At 39.2% G+C, this 20,792-nt stretch overlaps 1 protein-coding gene across 5 annotated transcripts in view; it reads left to right on the plus strand.

Moving 5' to 3' along the window:
- The window catches only part of LOC126252926 (protein LSM14 homolog A), a 156,864-nt gene that overhangs the window by 109,315 nt on the left and 26,757 nt on the right, over nt 1-20,792 (plus strand). For all 5 annotated transcript variants that reach the window (XM_049953917.1, XM_049953919.1, XM_049953921.1 and 2 more), the window contains exon 7: nt 7,934-8,204. In XM_049953917.1, the coding sequence (XP_049809874.1) occupies nt 7,934-8,204 (271 nt within the window). The remainder of the gene's footprint in view (nt 1-7,933; nt 8,205-20,792) is intronic.

A 20,792-nucleotide genomic window follows, 5' to 3' on the forward strand; every position in this document is an offset into this window, starting at 1 on the left:
GCCACGCACATTGGTCGACACTTCCCCATAATAAATTGCGGGATCACCAATTGCTCTTCCTTGTGCTTGGACCTCTTCCTCCCGAACGAGTCGTCGGGAGGAGGTAATTTTAACTCTACTCTGGATAGGGCATTGTCTTTTTAGCCATCGACATCTTTGAAGCGGCGATCCTCCCTCACTTTGTCCCCACTGCTCTCAGCTGTGGACGGTAAGACACCTTTTGAGTGTCACTATTTTAATCCGTTACGCTCCCGTCTACAGCTGTCGCCTGATATATCGTCTATTTTAGCAGATGACACGCGCTTAGCCGATCGCGTTCTAGAGTTCATTAGTGCCAGTGAAATGACGTCAGTCATTTGAAGCTTTTTTTGGGGACAACCAACCCCTTTCTGTAGTGGATTTCTAAGCCTTCCTTCTGCTTTTAGTGTCTCCAATTTTATGACTTTCATTCCCATTGCTGCTAGTTTCCATTTTCGGTTTTTTACTGTTTCCTAAGTGACAGAACGGGCGCTAATGACCATAGCAGTTTTGCGCCCTAAAACCAAAACAAAAAAAAAACAAAAACAAAAAATCTCTGGGCTCTCTCATTGTGAGAAATTTTAACTAGATTGTGTATTGATAACTACATTTTTAGCCATTGCCATTTAAGTGGTGCTCCTCCACCATTCATGCACATTGCGCTCATCTTTTGACAGTCCACCACTCCCTGATGGAATGCCCTTTTTTAACTGCTAGCATTCTCATTTGTGTTCGCCGTTTGTGGGGGTCGCTTGCCGTTTGTGGGGGTCGCTTGCCGTTTGTGGGGGTCGCTTGCCGTTTGTGGGGGTCGCTTGCCGTTTGTGGGGGTCGCTTGCCGTTTGTGGGGGTCGCTTGCCGTTTGTGGGGGTCGCTTGCCGTTTGTGGGGGTCGCTTGCCGTTTGTGGGGGTCGCTTGCCGTTTGTGGGGGTCGCTTGCCGTTTGTGGGGGTCGCTTGCCGTTTGTGGGGGTCGCTTGCCGTTTGTGGGGGTCGCTTGCCGTTTGTGGGGGTCGCTTGCCGTTTGTGGGGGTCGCTTGCCGTTTGTGGGGGTCGCTTGCCGTTTGTGGGGGTCGCTTGCCGTTTGTGGGGGTCGCTTGCCGTTTGTGGGGGTCGCTTGCCGTTTGTGGGGGTCGCGGGTTGTCAGCCAAGCTTTACTTTTTATCCATTGCAGCAGTATGGTGAAGGCAATTTAAGTTCTGGACCTCCGTTTCTCTTTGGCATATTTTATAGAGCTTTCTCCACAACCCTGTTTCCTCTTCTTTCAATTGGGATTGAGGTGTAGCTGTTTTTAAGTCTTCGTCTTTGTGTTCTACAGTTTTGATGGGGGCATGTATATCCTAGTTGTTTCTGTGCCCTAAAAACTACATGTATAGTTTCTGTGCCTCTTTATACTTCATAAACTAGTACTTCAGGAATTTCAGTTGTAGGAATTTCGAATGTTTTGTGCACTAAGGTGTATAAACTGATGTGCATAAGCCAATAAGAGCTCACTAACTGGAAATGGCCAAACTGTTGAGACTTGGCGTTTGAATTTAAAAGGTTGACAATCAAAATTGTTCCTGAATACTGTATATCAGAAATACATGCAAAAAGGCAAGACTACATTACATGGCACAAGAAAAGGTAGGCCACTTGGTCGTGTGTTGGCACGGTATGGAACACTTAGCATGGACTGTTCTGTTGCAATTGGTGCCACAACCTAGCAGTAGGTGTATCATAATTGAATGGTGAAACTAAATGTTGCAAATAGTGGGCAGCACAGATTATGGGTTACATCAACATTTCCTCTCTCGCGTTCCCCTCTCTGTAACAGCCTAACATATTCCCTTCACTATGCTACCACCAGTGATGTAAACGGCTTGCCGTTAGTGCCACTTAAAGTTTGTTCAGTAATATCAAATATCAATAGCAAGAAAATGGGACAGTCAAGCGATATATCAAGTAAAAAAAGTTAAGATAAGCCTTACTAGGAAGAAATGTAAAATTGGGGAATTTTAGCATTGATGATACAGGTTTTCACAGCAGCTTCCAATTTGTGGTATAGAATTGCAGAACATAAAATCGAAGTTCCACTGTGTTTTTTGAAATACCCATACCTGGTAACCCATGAACCTCGGACATTACCGTTGGTGGAGAGTCTTGCATGCTTCAGCAATACAGATACCAATACCATAGGTGCAACCATAATGGAGGGGGTATCTGTTGAGAGTCCAGACAAATGTGTGGTTCCTGAAGAGGTGCAGCAGTCTTTTCAGTAGGGGCAACAGTCTGCTTGATTGACTGATCTGTCCTTGTAACATCTGAAATGGCCTTGCTGTGCTGATGCTGCAAATGGCTAAAAGAAATGGGAAACTACAGCTGTAACTTTTCAAAAGGGTATACAGCTCTGTGTGGTTAAATGGTGGCATCTTTATGTAAAATATTCTGGAGGCAAAATAGTCCGTATCAGTGTGTGGAATGTTGGATCCCATAATCAGGCTGGTTATAGAAAATTTTAAAGGGAAATAGATAGGTTAAAGTTTCATATAGTGGGAGATAGTAAAGTTCAATGGCAGGAGGAGCAGGACTCAGGTAATTCAATGGCAGGAGGAGCAGGACTCAGGTAAGGTGAATACAGAGTTAAAAATACAAAATCAAATAAGGCTAATGCAGGAGTGGGCTTAATGATGACTAAAAAATACGAAGGTGGAAGGCTACAGTAAACAACATAGTGATGCAATGTGTTCAGTTGCGCACCTACCACAGTAGTAAAAGTTCATATGCCAACTATTTGTGCAGATGAGAGATTAAAAAAATACATAAGTTAAGAGATTATTCAGATAGTCATGGGTGACTGGAATTAGATAGAAGGGGAAGGGAAGAGAAGGAAAATAATAGGTGAATGTGGACTGGGGTAAAGAATTCGGAGGAAGCTGCCTGTTTGAATTCTGCACAGAGCATCATTTAATCATAGCTAAAACTTGGTTTCAGCATCATGAAAGGAGGGTGTATACATGGAAGAGGCCTGGAGATAATGGAAGGTTTCAGATTATATAATGGTAAGACAGATTTAGGAACCAGATGTGAAATTTTAAGACATCTCCAGGGGCAGAGGTGGACTCTGACCACAATTCATTGGTCATGAAAAACTGTAGAAACTGCAAAAATACAGGAATTTAAGATGACTGGATCTGGATAGACTGAAAGAGCCAGTGCTTGTAGATGGGTTTGAGGGAGCATAAGGGAATGATACATGGTATAATACCTGTTGTTGTGGTCTTCAGTCCAGAGACTTCTTTGAGCAGCTCTCTGTGCTACTCTATCCTGTGCAAGCCTCCTCTTCTTCTTCTTCTTCTTCTTCTTCTTCAAGTAACTATGCAGATTCTGAAGGATGTGGGTTGCAGTAGTGTATTCACCCCTAGGTCTCCCTCTACAATGTTTACCCTTCATGCTTCTCTCCATTATTAAAATGGTGATCCCTTGATGCCTCAGAACGTGTCCTTCCAGCCAATCCCTTCTCCATCTAGTCTTTAGCATTCTTTTGTGGCACCACATTTCAAAGCCTTCAATTCTTGTCTAAACAATTCATCGTTCATGTTTCACTTCCACACATGGCTTCACGCAATACAAATACTTTCAGAAAGGACATTGACACTTGAATCTATACTCGATGTTAACAAATTTCTCTTCTTCAGAAACGCTTTCTTTGTCTTAGCCAGTCTAAACTTTATATCCTCCCTACTTCGACCATCATCAGTTATTTTGCTACCCAAATAGCAAAACTCATTTACTACTTTAAGTGTCTCATTTCCTAATATAATTCCCTCAGCATCACCTGATTTAATTAAATTACATTCCATAATCTTCATTTTGCTTTCGTTGATGTTCATCTTAAATCTTTAAGACAGTCTGTTCCGTTAAAGTGCTCTTCCAGATTGCTGTGTTCGGCAATAGCTGATTTACTTGGCTGCTGTAATCGTATGTGCCATTTATGCTCAGTACATCAGTGCCTCACAGTTGTGGTAGTTTGACCAATATATGCCATGCCACAGCTACAAGGAATGTGATATACACCTGCCTTACTTAGCATAAACAGCACACACGATTACAGCAGCCAGGTAGATCTGCTGTTGCCGAAAAATGCTTGGATACTGGCCACTCCATGCTATGTAACACGGAGATATTGGCATGCATGTCCAGCTGTTGGGATAGTGTTACTAAGAAGGCAGTCAAGATTAAATTAGCGAGCAACCTTGCAAACAGGGATGGAGGTTTTTGTTTACACTTTCTTTGGAATCCTGCTCTCTCCCTGCTAAAACAGAGGGATAGTCAATGTTAACTCACCTGCTCGTTCGTAGTATCACTATCGATCTGTCTTTGGCCATCTTTGGCCACTGTTCAGCGTGTGCTGTCTTTCCTGCATCAGTCTAAGAACCAAGGTTTTTAATTTGCCTGTACATCGCCCAGTCCAAAGCAGTTTGCCGTGAAAATGGCGGGGTGTACTAGTGCCAAAATATCGGCAGTCGCAGAAAATATTACCTGACTGAATACCTGTAAGTTGTTCGAAAATTGTATACGCCAGGAGAAACTCAGGTCTTAATTCAGTGTCCGATGCATGATTGTCATTAACACTGTCTGGTTTCATCATGTGCTTGAAATTTTTGTGACAAGGAAGTTGCCCCTGTGCACTACTAGCATGGGGGCTGCTCCTTCTCAGCCTGTCGTAGTTGCTTTTTCTGCCAGCAATGGTCCCTTACCCTTCGAGCATCCCTCTTCCTACAAGGCAGCATGTTCGTGCTGTTAGCATTAGTAGGCAGATACCCTTTGTACAAATTCCACTGTACCCGTAACACAGCTGGCCAGCCAAGAACCCCCAATATCCTGTGCATGAGTTGAGATATCGAAACTCCATTCCATATTACACTGCTCCTAGAGGTGGGTGGGCTACTGCCAGGCTTTGTTTCTGTAACATAAGAAATCCATCAATGGAAAAGTTTGCTCCTACATTACGTGATTTTTTAAATCTATCACTAGACTGCTAAATGACAGAGCTGAACTGGAACAATATTTTATTATTGTATGCGTGTCAGCAAAAACACACACACACACACACACACACACACACACACACACACACACACACTCACACACAGTTGAAATTAGATAGATGTACAAAATACGTCGAAATTAATTCCCTGGTGTTGAACTCCTTGACATCTGCTGTAGTATGTATAGATCTACTATCAAACAGCGAAATTTGAGAATTTGTACTGACCTGTATTAGTCCTGGTTGACACCAATTTTTATATTTCACTATTGGATAGTAGATGTATCCTAATACAGCTGATGGCAGGGAATTTGCAATTAGTGAATTTCAGAATAATTTATTCTCCTCAAATGCAGGCATTTCCTTATTGTTTACGGTAGCTGAAATTTGTATTGCTGCAAATACAGAAAAAAATCAGTGTGTTCAAAAATGGAAGGTTGATAAAATTGTACACAAAAATGTAAAGCTTACCTGCACCAACATCTACCCAGTTAAGAAACATACAACATAGTTGTTACAGCCAGTATGGACTAAAATCTGAAGCATAATTTACATGAACAATGTTTGTTTCACTGAAATATAGCTTCAACACTTCAGAGGTGTCACCTTCCTCCAGCTTCCAGTTGTCATATCACAAATGTTTCACTGATGCAGCTCCAGTGATCTTATCACTATCCACCATCTGTACCTCACTTTTTCTGGCATTTGCTCCAAGTGGTGTCACTTTCAATATCTAGATCACATCTTCTGTCTTTTATACTAATTAACACTTTCATCAGTTCATTGCAAATAGCAAAAATTCGTTCCAGTGTAAGACTACGCGAAATATGTGGAAGATCGTGGAGGTAAGTCAGTACAGATTCTGACTTTCGTAAACCCTTGTCGCCAGTTTTGTTAAGGCCTTGCCACCACTGCTGTGGGGGCTGAGTTGCCACTGTTACAGTACGCAGAGTTTGAGTTCATGAAGCAGGGTGCAGTACACTAAGACAATCTCTCCCTGCCACTATTATACAGCAATCCTCCAGGGTCAAGTAACAGGATAGGAGAATGAAGGTTCTACTACACTGCAACAAATTAGGAAGTCTCACAGATGAGTTAAAGGTTTACTTATCCTTGTGACTTGCCGAATAAGTAAGTCTGCAACACTGCTTGTAATATAACACAAAAAAAATGCTCTCAACAGCTAAGTGCAAATAATTGTGGATAGACTTCATAGTACATAGCAGATACAATTGACAACTACTGTCTGTTTACTTGTAAGAGTTCACTAAATGACGTTTCCTGTCTGTCACCCCTGGACAATGGTCTGTAACAAAGTGTGGAGAGCTGCTCTTCTATCATCTGAGTAGGTTTTTGTCTGTTGTCATCCAATCATTGGCAGATTGTACTCAAATGGCAATTGGCAAAGGCACAGTTGATATCTTCATCCTCAGCAATGGTGTGCTGTTGGTGGAACTCGTGCAAGTGGCGAGTCTCCATGGCACTGGCACCAGCTCGTATCTTTGCAGCTGTGGCACTTTTGCCATGGCTGTGTCTTGTTTGGACAACACAGAACTGATTAATTGGTGGTGTTAGTCAACAGATAGCACAGCAGTTCTGTTTTACCTGAAGGGATACAACCAGTATGGAGGCTCACAGTGTGAAAATTTCTACTTGCATTCCCCCCTTAAGGGGCTGAGCTGGCTGAGCTGTGGCATGTATAACCTGACATATCATAAAGACACGGCTTGGGTTATTCACCCACCTTCCTGGATGAAGTTGAGCCCAATTACCATAAGTTTAAGGTATAGTAAATCACTTACATTTGAAATTAGTATTTAATAAAAAGGTTGTTCATAATCAATTGTCTCAGCAGTACTTCAACTAGGATGTAACAGTGCAAATCAGGCAAAAAGAACGAGTCAGAAAGTGATTATGAAAGTAGTACTTAGCTTTGTTTCTTGCTGATAAGTTACGAAAGTTCTGTGCGCTTAAGGGATATCCTTAGAGCAAAGTTTGGTGAACCAACTCTGACTAAATATCTGCTCAGTAATTGTTCTTAGCTAGGCTTTTCAGAAGTATGTACAAGGGAGCAGAATCAAATATGTAAGCAGTGGCAATTGGGAAGACTTCTGTGAATTTCCACACATTTTGTGCCAAATTGTTTGTTTAGCTAGCATACTGAACTACGGCATGGATCTTCGAACATGGGCTACAAAGATATTAGGTAGAAATCACCACCCAAAATATCTTTGATTTTATTTGGATAGTTTATAAGGTGGTAATGGTGACATGCCTGCTCCGTGCAGAGTAGCAAATGGCAGCCATCTTTCAGACTAACATGTGTAATTAGTATAGCCACCAGGATTTGAGTTTGAATACCTTGTCTGTCTGCATTTCCATTAGCTGTTACGTGGAAGTCTGGCCTCCACCAGCTGCTGTGGCAGGGTCAGTGTCCCACTAGCAACACTTGATGGGCTGTGCAATATTGTGCAATACTAAGGAAAACTTCAGAAAATTAATTCAGTCATAACTGAATTGTTAAAATATGATAAATATATTCTTCAATCTTGCCTCAGTTTTGGGATAATCAGAACTGGAAAGGAGATTTTACATCTAAAAAACTATTTTTCATGGGTTACATCTAAAAAACTTTTTGATAACTTTGGAAACATTTTGAGAGACAATAATGTAATTTCTAATTCAACATAATTGCATAGATTTTATGCTTTTTACTTTCAAAAACTGGAAGGACCGCAGGAATTCAATTTCAAATAAGCATCCTGTACACATGTAGGTAAATATGTTCAGTAATTTACAGGTAGAAAAGATACGCAATAAATATTTTCCTTACTGAATTCACATAATGAGTTATGTACACATTTTTTGAAATGAAATATTATATTTGACAGAATGCAGTAACTCAACAAGCTCCACAACAGATGCAGCCTTTGCCCCAGCGCTTACCACAGCAGCGAGGTGGCTGGGGAAATAGAACAGGTGCAAGACGTAGCAGAGCCCGTGGAGGTGGATTGGGAAATGCTGGTGGTGGTATGGGTCGTCAGCAAGTGGGAACACCAACTGCCAAGGGAAAAACACTGAAATTTGATAGTGAATATGATTTTGAACAAGCAAATACAGAATTTGAAGAATTAAGGAGCCAGCTTGCGAAGACAAAGATAGGTGAGATCAGCAACATTACTTTTTCTCAGAAATATAAAATACACAGCACTAGATTTTGGCTAGTTGATGTTAATTATGCCGTTTTCCCAATGAAAACATTCACGTATCCTTGTTACGGCTGTGGCCACTTGATCACAAACTACCTGTTGGCTTCTGTCCTGGGTTTTTCAGGTGACATTTGTTTGATTTTTCTGATCTTTCACCAGCACGAGTGGCTAGCATTGTCATAATTTCACCCTCCATTGCTGGTGGTGGACTGGAGACGAGCTAATAGCCCCAGATTGTGTCTGGCACACCAATATCCAAGGGCGTTCCTGGACGTTGGTGTGCTAGGTGCATGCAGTTTGCGGCTGCAAGCTTGGCTCAAGTCCACCATCGGCAGTGGAGGGTGAAGCTTTCACAATACCAGCCACTTGTGCTGGCAAAATGTCAGAACAGTCAAACGAATGTCAGCTGAAAACCCTGAGACAGAAGCCAACACACAGTTATAGTTACTCAATCATTTTTTAGTCCGTATTGTTAAATACTGCTGGAATTTGCTTCAGTAGATGTCTTTCCTCTTTGAATCAGTTGTTTTGTAATTTTGAAGCCTGGCCTATGTTTTGGCAGTGCAAATACTTGTTTTGTGTCTTGAGATATTTCAATTTATTAATATCCTAAGTTACAGCTGTGCTTAAACATTCATTAATTATTTTCTGTTTGTATTGGTGAGCTAATGGTTTCTAACATTAAAGGGCTGAAGTATGATGTTGCTGAAATCATTCGTGTGTAGGAATGTGGTTACAAATAAGCTCATTCCATAATGTATGCTCTCACACTCTGCCAGTGAGTATTAGCACATACACAAATATGATTTTAAAAAATGCATTGCAGACACGTCTGTAATAATGAAAAGATTGTGTTAAAAGACTATTGAAGGGATTTTTAAAAGTGACAAAACTATAAAGTTCTAAAATAAGAGCATAGGGTGTTACTTCAAAATAAAATCACTTAACTATGTAAGGTCATCCTTGCCCCACTGTAGTCACTGAACTGAAGGTCGTTGCCAAAGGAGTAGAAAGAGGCCTAGAAATACCTCAAAAACACATGTCACTACTAGACACTAATGTTGTCAGAATCATAAAATAGATAAGATTCATTACGGATCAAGAGAAAACACAAATTGTGTGGAATTACGTGCATAAACTCCATGAAAACTGTTCTCCATGTCACCCTAACAAGGAACACCAACAAGAAAACGAAGAAATAATTATTTCTAGCTGTGGACATTAAGGGTGCACATGGCCATAGCATAGGTGCAGCATGAATCAGATAAGTGATACTTGAACTGTTTGAACCAGAAAAGAAAACTAGCAGCAGAAAGGGGATGGAACCAGTAAGAGAGAAGAGAACATGTACATCTAAAAACAGGGGAGAGGATTAACTGGATGGATAAAAATTGGCTGCTTCTGGCAGAAGGGTTGAAGGGGAAGGAACAGGAGTCAGGGTTGCCGCAAGTTCCCCAAGTGAAATTCTGATATTTTCGATTCCCAGACAAGTTATAGCATTTTTCCCTGCGATCTCAAGTGTTAGTTTAGATGTAAGTCGACAGTATGTCTTCGCAGCTGTGGTACAAGGAACAATAGTGCAAATGAGGAAATGTCAAAAAGACTTGCAAGCAGAGGGCATTCCTTGATGTGAGCAAAAATCTTAAGTGCTAACATCAGTATACTTTGTAATGAAATGTTTTTAGATGAAGAAAGCAAACCAAATAGTATGTCTTTCATTAAGACCTCTGATGTTGTTTTATTTCAATAAAACAACACACATATGGTGACAAAAATACACATTTTCCTGGAAACGTGAGACTGATTTAAAATGCCTTCACTAATTTCAGAAATGACCTCAGAAAAAATAGATATCTTGAAAGAAGTGTGTAAAGTGGGGAAGAATTGTGTGAACACTGTAGGTAACCCACTAATAAAATTTTGGTTCTTCTACATTGTCAGTTATTATCCACTGTGTTACATCTATTATTTTACCGGTACTGTGTTTTTTCTTTAGAGAAATATGAGTACTTAGCGTACAAACTGCCCGTGACTGACACAATTCTTTTTATTGTCCATACTTCCCAACATATAAATTACTGTTGAAGTGCCAGAATGTACTAAAACAGATAAAATGTCTTCAAAACGCCACACTATACAATTGACTTGCAGTGAGACAGTTTAAATCCCTGAAATTCATTGCCCATAGCCCGGTCTGCTGAGGAGCACCGCAGTCCTGGGTCCATGGATAAACCATGAAAATCAGCTGTGTTATGCCCCCTACACACACACACACACACACACACACACACACGCACGGCCTGCAGGCACATCAGTGAGACTACATATGACAGGCAGGGGCTGCACATTAAAGGGAACTGAATGGCTTCAGATCGGCATGCCTGATCCATTAGATACTCGCAAAAACAGCCTCTGGTTTTGGCCGATTGTGGCAATCTCCTCATGTGGCCAACTGTTCACGAGCCACAAACAGAATGTTGATGAATTGAGACCATGGTGATCAATCCATGCAACAGACAATGTGTTAAAATACTATGATGATCAATAATGAGGATAGGTAGCAACTCATAGTTAAGATTGCCGAGCTTACAGACAGGGATGTAGAAAAGGGAATAGCCTTCCCACAACTAAATTTTCAGCCATATTGTTAGTCAGAAAATGAGCACACGTACATTCACACGATCACTCAAGACACAACTCGTCCACATGACTGCCTTCTACAGCCACTCTGTCTACAATCTGAGACTCAGACCCAAATAAACCATTCCTCATGCCTCCCTGCCTCTCGTAAGCAGCTGCTAGGCTAGTGGCAAGAAGTGGTGGCAGCAATGACTGCAAGCTGTTGGGAGTGGTAGGAAGGGGAGAAGCAGTAGAAATGAGGGAATAGGGAAATGGTGCATGTACTCGGCTGCACCCAGCCAGCGATGATGCATGACAGCTCAGGAAACAAACCATTTCATGTGCTGAGACAAAAATGAGATTTTCCAGTGTTTTTTTTTCTTCAAATTTCCCTGATATTTCTCTAATGTGTTTGAAATTCACAGATTTCCAGTACCTGTGGCAACCCTGGGAGTGAAGGATAAGAACTGGTGAGGTTTTGCAATGTGGAGCATTCAAGAGTCACCCAGAAGTCTGGATCAGGGGAGACTTGGTGGACAGGATGAGAAGGAAAGACAGATTGTTTAGGGGCTGCACTGGATGAGATTCAATAAACCTGAGAGCTTAAATGTAGAAGATGGGAAATATAAAAGTCATTGTGCACTAGTCCATAAGAATAGAAAGCTAAGTGCATTGTGGGTCAGAAAATACAGTTTAAAAAAATGAAAATGGGGTTAGAAAAGGAATATAGTAAAACTTCACTTTTACAATATCCAGGGGACTTGAAAAAATGGTGTAAACTGTGGAAAAGTGTAAAATTTGGGAATTGACTTTTTAAGTTCTACTGGTTATGTGTAGGGCCCCTTTCCTCTTCCGTAGTTCCATATGATGCATGCAGATAAAAGGCAACAGAACACTCGTTAGGGAATGTTTATTTAATAAAGTTTATCTGAATTTTGTGCTATGTTTAGCAGGTGACATGACATTCACTGACATTTCAGCACAAATTGCACTAAAAATAATGCAAACCAAGCAGCCGCCATGTCGATTTAACTGTTTGCCAATTGCATAACTTTAGCTTTACAGTTTTAGTATTTATATTTGATGCCTACAAAAAGTGCAGGCCATATTTGTACTGCATTAAAAATATCTCTAAACTGCATCATTTTCAGTGTAACTTTGCTTCGAACATGGCTTCACCAGATCTACACTGTGCTGGTCGCTTACCTAGCTGTCCTTGATTTTGTAAACATAGGTCCATGAAATATTATAAAGTGCATTAAATATGGCACTAATCTACAGATCAATCTGTCGCTGCAGCCTTTATTTCACACTCATTGGCTTGGTCAGCTCGCAGCCAAATTGTCACTTCGAAATAAATATAGATGTTAGGGTTAAGATAGAGATTGGTCTGCATTCACAGCCAAGATTACAGGGAAGGGTACCATTCTACACTTCAGAATTTCAAGTACACATTTACAAAACATTACTAAGCCATTAGTATCTATCATACTTATTTTTAATTTGAATGGTCTATAAATGTGACATGAACAAATGAGTACAGTAGTTACTGCCTTTTAGCAAAAAATACAAAATTGTGGATTGTTTCAATTTTTTTCTGATGAATTTTTTCAATTTGGTTTTAAGTTCGTAAACACAGTGGAAAACTTTATCAACATCTGCAGATGAAATATATTTTTTGTTTTCATTGCTGCATTAACAACCGCAAATGAGGGAACCTCATTGTCCTCATCTCACTATTACTGTCACGTCCTGCACTTTCAGCATTTTCTTGTGTCAGTCACATCATCAACAGAAACAATTTCCACTGTGACAACATTGTCGACAATGTGTACAAAGTTGTCAACCAGATGCTGCGACTTTTCCCATGATGAAGCAAGCAGTTTTTACCGTTGTCACTAACTCTCAGGTCTGGTGCGTCACACGAATTTCATTCGTTGGCTTCCATGAACCCCTCTTTTCAGAAGCAGTTGAAGATGGTGGCAACCATATCTTCTAATCACCTTTCTATAGTGTGTTTTTGAAGGCATGGATAATACCCGAATCGAAAGGCTGTAATTTGCTTCTGCATTTTGGTGGCAGAAACTGTAATTGCACATCAGAACACTCAAATTTCTGGGATACTCAGGGCAACAATCCACTAAAAGAGACATTTTCTGTTGTGACTGCCCATTCTTGCATAAAGGCAATATAATTGATTCGTGAATAATTCAGACGTCATCCATGCTTTTTTGTTGACACTTTAGTTCATTGGTAGTGTTTTTATATTTTTAAACACTGGTGTTTTAGCTTTGCTGATCACGAAAGGTTTAATTTTTTCAGAACCATCCACATTCATGCCTAACATTCCTGTCAGGTGAACTTCACTGTGTTTATCTCCATGGCAGTTTTCACCTTTGAGGGCAGGTGTTATTTGTGGCAATATGCTGCAAAAGAGACCAGTTTCATCAGTGTTAAGGATATCTTTTGGCTTATATTAGTTTCAAAGGTTTCTGTAACCTGCCACTCTGCCATTCAGTAACAGATTTTATGTCAACACTGTCTTCTTTGCCACTCAGTTTTATACTCCACATTGTACTGCTTCTTACATCTATCAATCGACCCATTAGATGCGGTAAAGCCCTTGGTCACAAGTACTTAAATGACTTTCACAGCCTTTTCACGCAACATCATATAGTTTATTGGAATTTTCAACACTTGTGCTGCCTGACACTGGTTCTTCGTAATTTCTTCTAGCTCTGCGTACTTCAAATAGCTGGCGTATTGTACTTTTTTTTTAATTGGCCCACTGTTGCTTGCACTTTTCAAAAATAGTCTGTTTCTCACAATAGTGTTAAATGTAGATACGGGTATTTCTATAAGCTATGCTAATGCAACACGTGTTCCACGTTGAGCTTCAACTCTTTGCAGAATTTTTACCTTTCCTTCCATAGAAAGGGTTTTCCTGTCTCTCTTGGTAATACTGGCTTTTTCAATCTTAAAACTGCAACAGAAAACAAAAACAAGAAAAAATACTGACACCGCCATCACTTGACACAAGGCTTTGAACGCGCTACACGATACGCACACTCTCTACATGGAAGTTGTTGAGAGTAGCTGTCTCGATTGAAATTGACTCACGTCAGTTGTAAGAACAGGCTTGTCAGCATTGCGAACATGTCAACCTTACCTCACAAACGACACTGTTTACAGTGTATGCACGAACCATAAAGGAAATTACTGTATATTAGCAAGTTAAAAGTACTGTGAAATGCATGTCCTCTGCATATGATGATTACCAAAGGGCAAAGTTAATGCCAAAACCATGTGGCTACAATAAAGGAAGGATACTACTTATTGTAGCACACAATACTGAAAGATAGTTAGTATCAACTTGAAACAAATGAACGTTCCTCAGAAGTTGCATGTTCTTCAAACTATCAAAACAGTTAGTCCCATCCACCACCACACTGACTAGTGGTTGGCAGCAGCAGCAGGATACAAATTGTGATTTGTTCAGACTTCAACCGATTCAGATCTGCTGAGTAGAGCACCTTGATGTCAAGAAAGTTAACCATGTAACATATGTAAACGCTATGTGAAGGCCAATGCAGTGCCTGCATCAGTTTGTCAATCGGCCATTTTTTCCTCAACAAAAATTGTTCTATAAAATGTAAATTGTGATAAAATTACTGACACGTTAATGTAGAATCAGGTGCAAATTAACATTGTGAATATAGAAAATTTGACGGGAATAAGAATTGTAAAAGACAGGAAAAACGTTAATTCTGGAAATGCAAATGTGGGGTTATACTATAGTGACTGAGAAGTTTATTACATTAAGGCCAGGTGGGTACAAGAAACAAGGACGTTAAACTGCCAGTTCTTGCCTGCAAATCCCGAAACATTGGTGTCTGGGGGAAGAATATAGATGGCACATGTGGTTAATCAGAGGCTAGTATGTCCACAGTGTAGGGCATACTCTGCAACAGGATATTGTGTGTTGCCAGAATGGGCATAGGCAGAAGAATGCTGATTAGAACTGTGCCGGAGCTATACTCGAAAGTGGGACCTTAGCCTTTTGCAGAAAAGTGTTCTGTTGACTGAGCTACCAAATTATGACTCACGATCAGTGGTTAAATTCTGCCAGTATCTCATTTTCTGCTTGGTGGAAGGGAAGCCGTGAGCACAGATTACGATCCGTGCTTGAGTAGCTGTCACTAGGTTCCAGTACTGGTCAAGCACACCGTTTTAATCTGCCAGGAAGTTAAACATCAATTTGCACTCAACTGCAAAGTGAAAATTGATTCTGCTGACAGGATATTAGACTTCACACGGAAGAGATGTTACTAACCATTTGGTTAGTGAGGTTAGAAATAATGGGCAAATTTTGTGGAAAATTACATTTTACACAATCATAATGTAACTTCAAAGGAAGAACAGCAGAAAGCAACAGCATTGAATTTGGAAATGTTTCGCTCTTTGCTAGAAGATAGATATATTTGCATAAATCATTTGAAGATTTAAACATACTAACTTCATGCTAGTGAATGTTACTTTGTCTACAAATTGTATCTCCTTCTGCTGAGGTTTTAAGCCAGAATTATTAATTAAAAGGAGGCAGAGGAAAGATATCAGCACTAGAGGATTTGGGTGGGGATTTGTCATTGTGCAAATAATAAATGAAGCAAATAAAAATAAAGATTATATTTTTAGATAAAGAAACCTGCTCTCCGAAAGTCATGTCCCTAGTTCCTCAGTTTCAGGTGGCAGGAAGTGACAGCCACATTGTGTCGAGAGTAGTCACTCCATCTTAAAGTTGATAGTATCTAGAGTAGTGGTTCCCAATATGGGGATAATTACCTCTTGAGGGGTAAAAAGTAAATGATTTCATTTCACTCAGAACTAATTTTTTTTAGTTTGTTACTATTACAATTTTGTAAGGTCCCTCACAGCTCACCCACTGCACACATGTTGTGCTTTTTGTTGTTCATAGCTGATAATAAAAGTAAGACATTTGTGTACCAAATTCTAAATACCTTTAAAAAAATGTCTTCACCAAATTGTAGCTACGACTTCTAGTAGTCCAGAAATTGCTTCATTATTTGCCTAGAGTCAAATGAACGAATTGACAGCACACACAGCAGTAATTACATAAGGGCAACTTAATGCCTTGTGTCTAGCCAATAATAATAATAATAATAATAATAATAAGAATAATAATAATAATAACCCCCGTGGAGGCCCGGGAAAAGAATAGGCCTCCGGTATGTTCTGCCAGTCGTAAAAGGCGACGAAAAGAACAAACCACTAATAGGGCTAACCCCCCTTTTAGTGTGATTACTTGGTTCAGGACAGAACTAAAGAAGCCTCGGACAAGCGCCGTCATGGTCGGGGACGACGCTTGAACCCTATGCCCGCCCACAATGGTAACGACACTGCTAGCCAACTGGAAAATGATTTAAATCCAAATAGAGGTGTTTTGCAGGATATGCTTCCTGCAACCACCCTAGAAGGAAAACAAAGACAGAGGATGAGATGGTCAGATGAAGTTAATCGACACCTCATGTTCTGTTATTACCAAGCAACAAACCTAGGAACCATCACAACTGGATACAGATCACAAGTACACACAACGTTTATTACCAGATACCCAGAATTAAAATTTTTAACAGAACAACGACTAGCTGATCAGATCCGTGTAATAATCTAAAATAACAGGATACCCCAGTCAGAATTAGAAAACATCAAACAACAAGTACAACAAATACTAGAACAAAATAATGTGCAATCAGAAGAAGAAGAAGAAAATACAGTAATGGACTCAAACATCCCAGAGCAAACAAACAAAGAACAACACACATCAATTAAACAATCAGAGGAAAACGACATCTTAAGACAGCCACCAGAACAAGCACAAATAGAACATGAAGTGACACACATGTTAGATATAGAAGAGAAATTTCAGCTGACATATATAGAATACAAAGACACAAATACAGACATTAGACCATTCTTGCATAGACCACCAAATAACCCACAAGTCGAAACAACAATAACAACTATCAACACAATCATACACAACAAAATAAATGAAAATACAACAATGGAAGAGTTACAACTACTGGTTTATGTAGGAGCACTCACTACACTAAATATACACACTAGGCAGAGATCAGAACCAACCAACACACAGAAGAAACCCACAAAACCAGCATGGCAACACAGGCTACAGATCAGAATAGAAAAACTGAGAAAAGACATCGGACAGCTAACACAATTTATAAGAAATGAAATATCAGACAAAAAACGAAAAAGGTTAGGTAAAATCTCACAACAAGAAGCAATGGAGCAATTAGATGAAAAGAAGCAGAAGTTACAAGCATTGGCCAAACGACTTAGAAGATACAAAAAAAGTGAAAATAGAAGGAAACAAAACCAAACATTCAACACAAACCAAAAGAAATTTTACCAGACAATAGATAACACACACATTAAAATAGACAATCCACCAAACATAACAGACATGGAACACTTCTGGAGCAACATATGGTCAAACCCGGTACAACATAACAGGCATGCACGGTGGATACAAGCAGAAACAGACACATACAAGATGAAACCACAAATGCCCGAAGTGATAATTTTGCAACATGAAGTCACCCGAGCAATTAATTCTACGCACAATTGGAAAGCCCCTGGAAATGATAAAATAGCAAATTTCTGGCTAAAGAAGTTCACCTCAACACATTCACATCTAACTAAATTATTTAACAGTTACATTGCAGACCCATACACATTCCCTGATACACTTACACATGGAATAACCTATCTGAAACCTAAAGATCAAGCAGACACAGCAAACCCAGCTAAATATCGCCCCATAACATGCCTACCAACAATCTACAAAATATTAACTTCAATCATCAAACAGAAATTAATGACACATACAACACAGAACAAAATTATAAATGAAGAACAAAAAGGCTGTTGCAAAGGAGCACGAGGATGTAAAGAGCAACTGATAATAGATGCAGAGGTGACATATCAAGCTAAAACTAAACAAAGGTCACTACACTACGCATACATTGATTACCAAAAAGCTTTTGATAGTGTACCCCACTCATGGTTACTACAGATATTGGAAATATACAAAGTAGATCCTAAATTGATGCAGTTCCTAAACATAGTTATGAAAAACTGGAAAACCACACTTAATATCCAAACAAACTCTAATAATATCACATCACAGCCAATACAGATTAAGCGTGGAATATACCAAGGAGACTCATTAAGTCCTTTCTGGTTCTGCCTTGCTCTGAACCCACTATCCAACATGCTAAACAATACAAATTATGGATACAATATTACTGGAACATACCCACACAAAATCACACATTTGCTATACATGGATGATCTAAAACTACTGGCAGCAACAAATCAACAACTCAACCAATTACTAAAGATAACAGAAGTATTCAGCAATGATATAAGTATGGCTTTTGGAACAGACAAATGTAAGAAAAATAGCATAGTCAAGGGAAAACACACTAAACAAGAAGATTACATATTGGATAACCACAGCGACTGCATAGAAGCGATGGAAAAAACGGATGCCTATAAATATCTAGGATACAGACAAAAAATAGGAATAGATAATACAAATATTAAAGAAGAACTAAAAGAAAAATATAGACAAAGACTAACAAAAATACTGAAAACAGAATTGACAGCAAGAAACAAGACAAAAGCTATAAATACTTATGCCATACCAATATTGACCTACTCATTTGGAGTAGTGAAATGGAGTAACACAGACCTAGAAGCACTCAATACACTTACACGCTCACAATGCCACAAATATAGAATACATCACATACATTCAGCAACAGAAAGATTCACATTAAGCAGAAAGGAAGGAGGAAGGGGATTTATCGATATAAAAAACCTACATTATGGACAGGTAGACAATTTAAGAAAATTCTTTATAGAACGAGCAGAAACTAGCAAAATACACAAAGCAATCACTCATATAAATACATCGGCTACACCACTACAATTTCATAACCACCTCTACAACCCTTTAGACCACATAACATCAACAGATACGAAGAAAGTAAATTGGAAAAAGAAAACACTTCATGGCAAGCACCCGTATCATCTAACACAGCCACACATCGATCAAGACGCATCCAACACATGGCTAAGAAAAGGCAATATATACAGTGAGACAGAAGGATTCATGATTGCAATACAGGATCAAACAATAAACACCAGGTATTACAGCAAGCATATTATTAAAGATCCTAATACCACAACAGATAAATGCAGACTTTGTAAACAACAAATAGAAACAGTAGATCACATCACAAGCGGATGTACAATACTAGCAAATACAGAATACCCCAGAAGACATGACAATGTCGCAAAAATAATACATCAACAGCTTGCCTTACAACATAAACTTATAAAACAACACGTTCCTACATACAAGTATGCACCACAAAATGTACTGGAGAATGATGAATACAAATTATACTGGAACAGAACCATTATAACAGATAAAACAACGCCACATAACAAACCTGACATCATACTCACCAATAAAAAGAAGAAATTAACACAACTAATCGAAATATCCATACCCAATACAACAAATATACAAAAGAAAACAGGAGAAAAAATTGAAAAATACATCCAACTGGCTGAGGAAGTCAAAGACATGTGGCATCAGGATAAAGTTGACATCATACCAATTATACTATCAGCTACAGGAGTCATACCACACAATATCCACCATTACATCAATGCAATACAGCTACATCCAAACATATATATACAATTACAGAAATCAGTAATTATTGATACATGTTCAATTACCCGAAAGTTCCTAAATGCAATATAACACATACCATACAGTTAAAAGGAAGTGACGCCTGATCAAGGTCCGCGTCACTTTTCATTTTTAACCAGACTTAACGTCTGAGAAAGTAAAGAATAATAATAATAATAATAGACCTAAGGTCTGAGAAAGGAAAGATAATAATAATAATAATAATAATAATAATAATAATAATAATAATGTTTACAGCCTGAAGTAGTCAAATTTCAGCTGGTTCAGAAGTAAGGAGTTCAGCAATCACATTATTTACAAACAGTAAGTGCAGTGCACACGTCTGAATGTTTAATTTCAAATTGAGTTGCAGTGTGCAGGTCAAGCAAGTGCTGCCGCGGAGAGGAGCAATGCATATTAACCACTGTGCATATGCAAATTAAACTTCACATTCTGGTCATACTTAAATGGATGTCTTAATACAGGTTTCGAAATTAGAATGCTGAAAATTAGTTTGCCTCACTCTTGCTTCACTATGGGGAAATGGACATGCCAGGAGACATGGAAAAAGTCTTACTTGATACCTGTTCTATAATAGAAAAAATCTTCTAAAATTATAAAAAGATTCCATCATATGGAGCAAATAAACCTGAAGTAAAAGTGTAATGAACTTGAAGTATCCATTGCTGCGTAACCTGAGATGGCTAAGGATGTGAAAAGTTGAGGTATAACAGTGAATATTACTCCAGGCAAGTCAGACTGCGGTCATAAATGCTTTCTAACACCGCAGTCACATGAGGAGCTAAGAGAGGGGGGGGGGGGGGGGGGAGGGAAACAGTAAGATGCACAAACTTCATCCTGCAATATAAGAAAAGATAAACTGAATAGATGCAGCACAAAGCCCGACTTAACAGTTACGACACACATCATCACGCTGCAAAGCAGGGCCAAAATTTGAGAACTGTGGATTATTTAGATGACCATCCTTGCAAACAACTGCTGTTATGCAAATTGCTTGGAAGAGAGTCCTCCACATTCACAAATTTGCATAGTATTTAAAAAGGAGAAGAAATTAGTGATCATTTGTCAAATTCAGAATTAATGAAAGTC

The sequence above is a fragment of the Schistocerca nitens genome, chromosome 4 (genome assembly GCF_023898315.1).
Source record: "Schistocerca nitens isolate TAMUIC-IGC-003100 chromosome 4, iqSchNite1.1, whole genome shotgun sequence".
NCBI lineage: Eukaryota > Metazoa > Arthropoda > Insecta > Orthoptera > Acrididae > Schistocerca > Schistocerca nitens.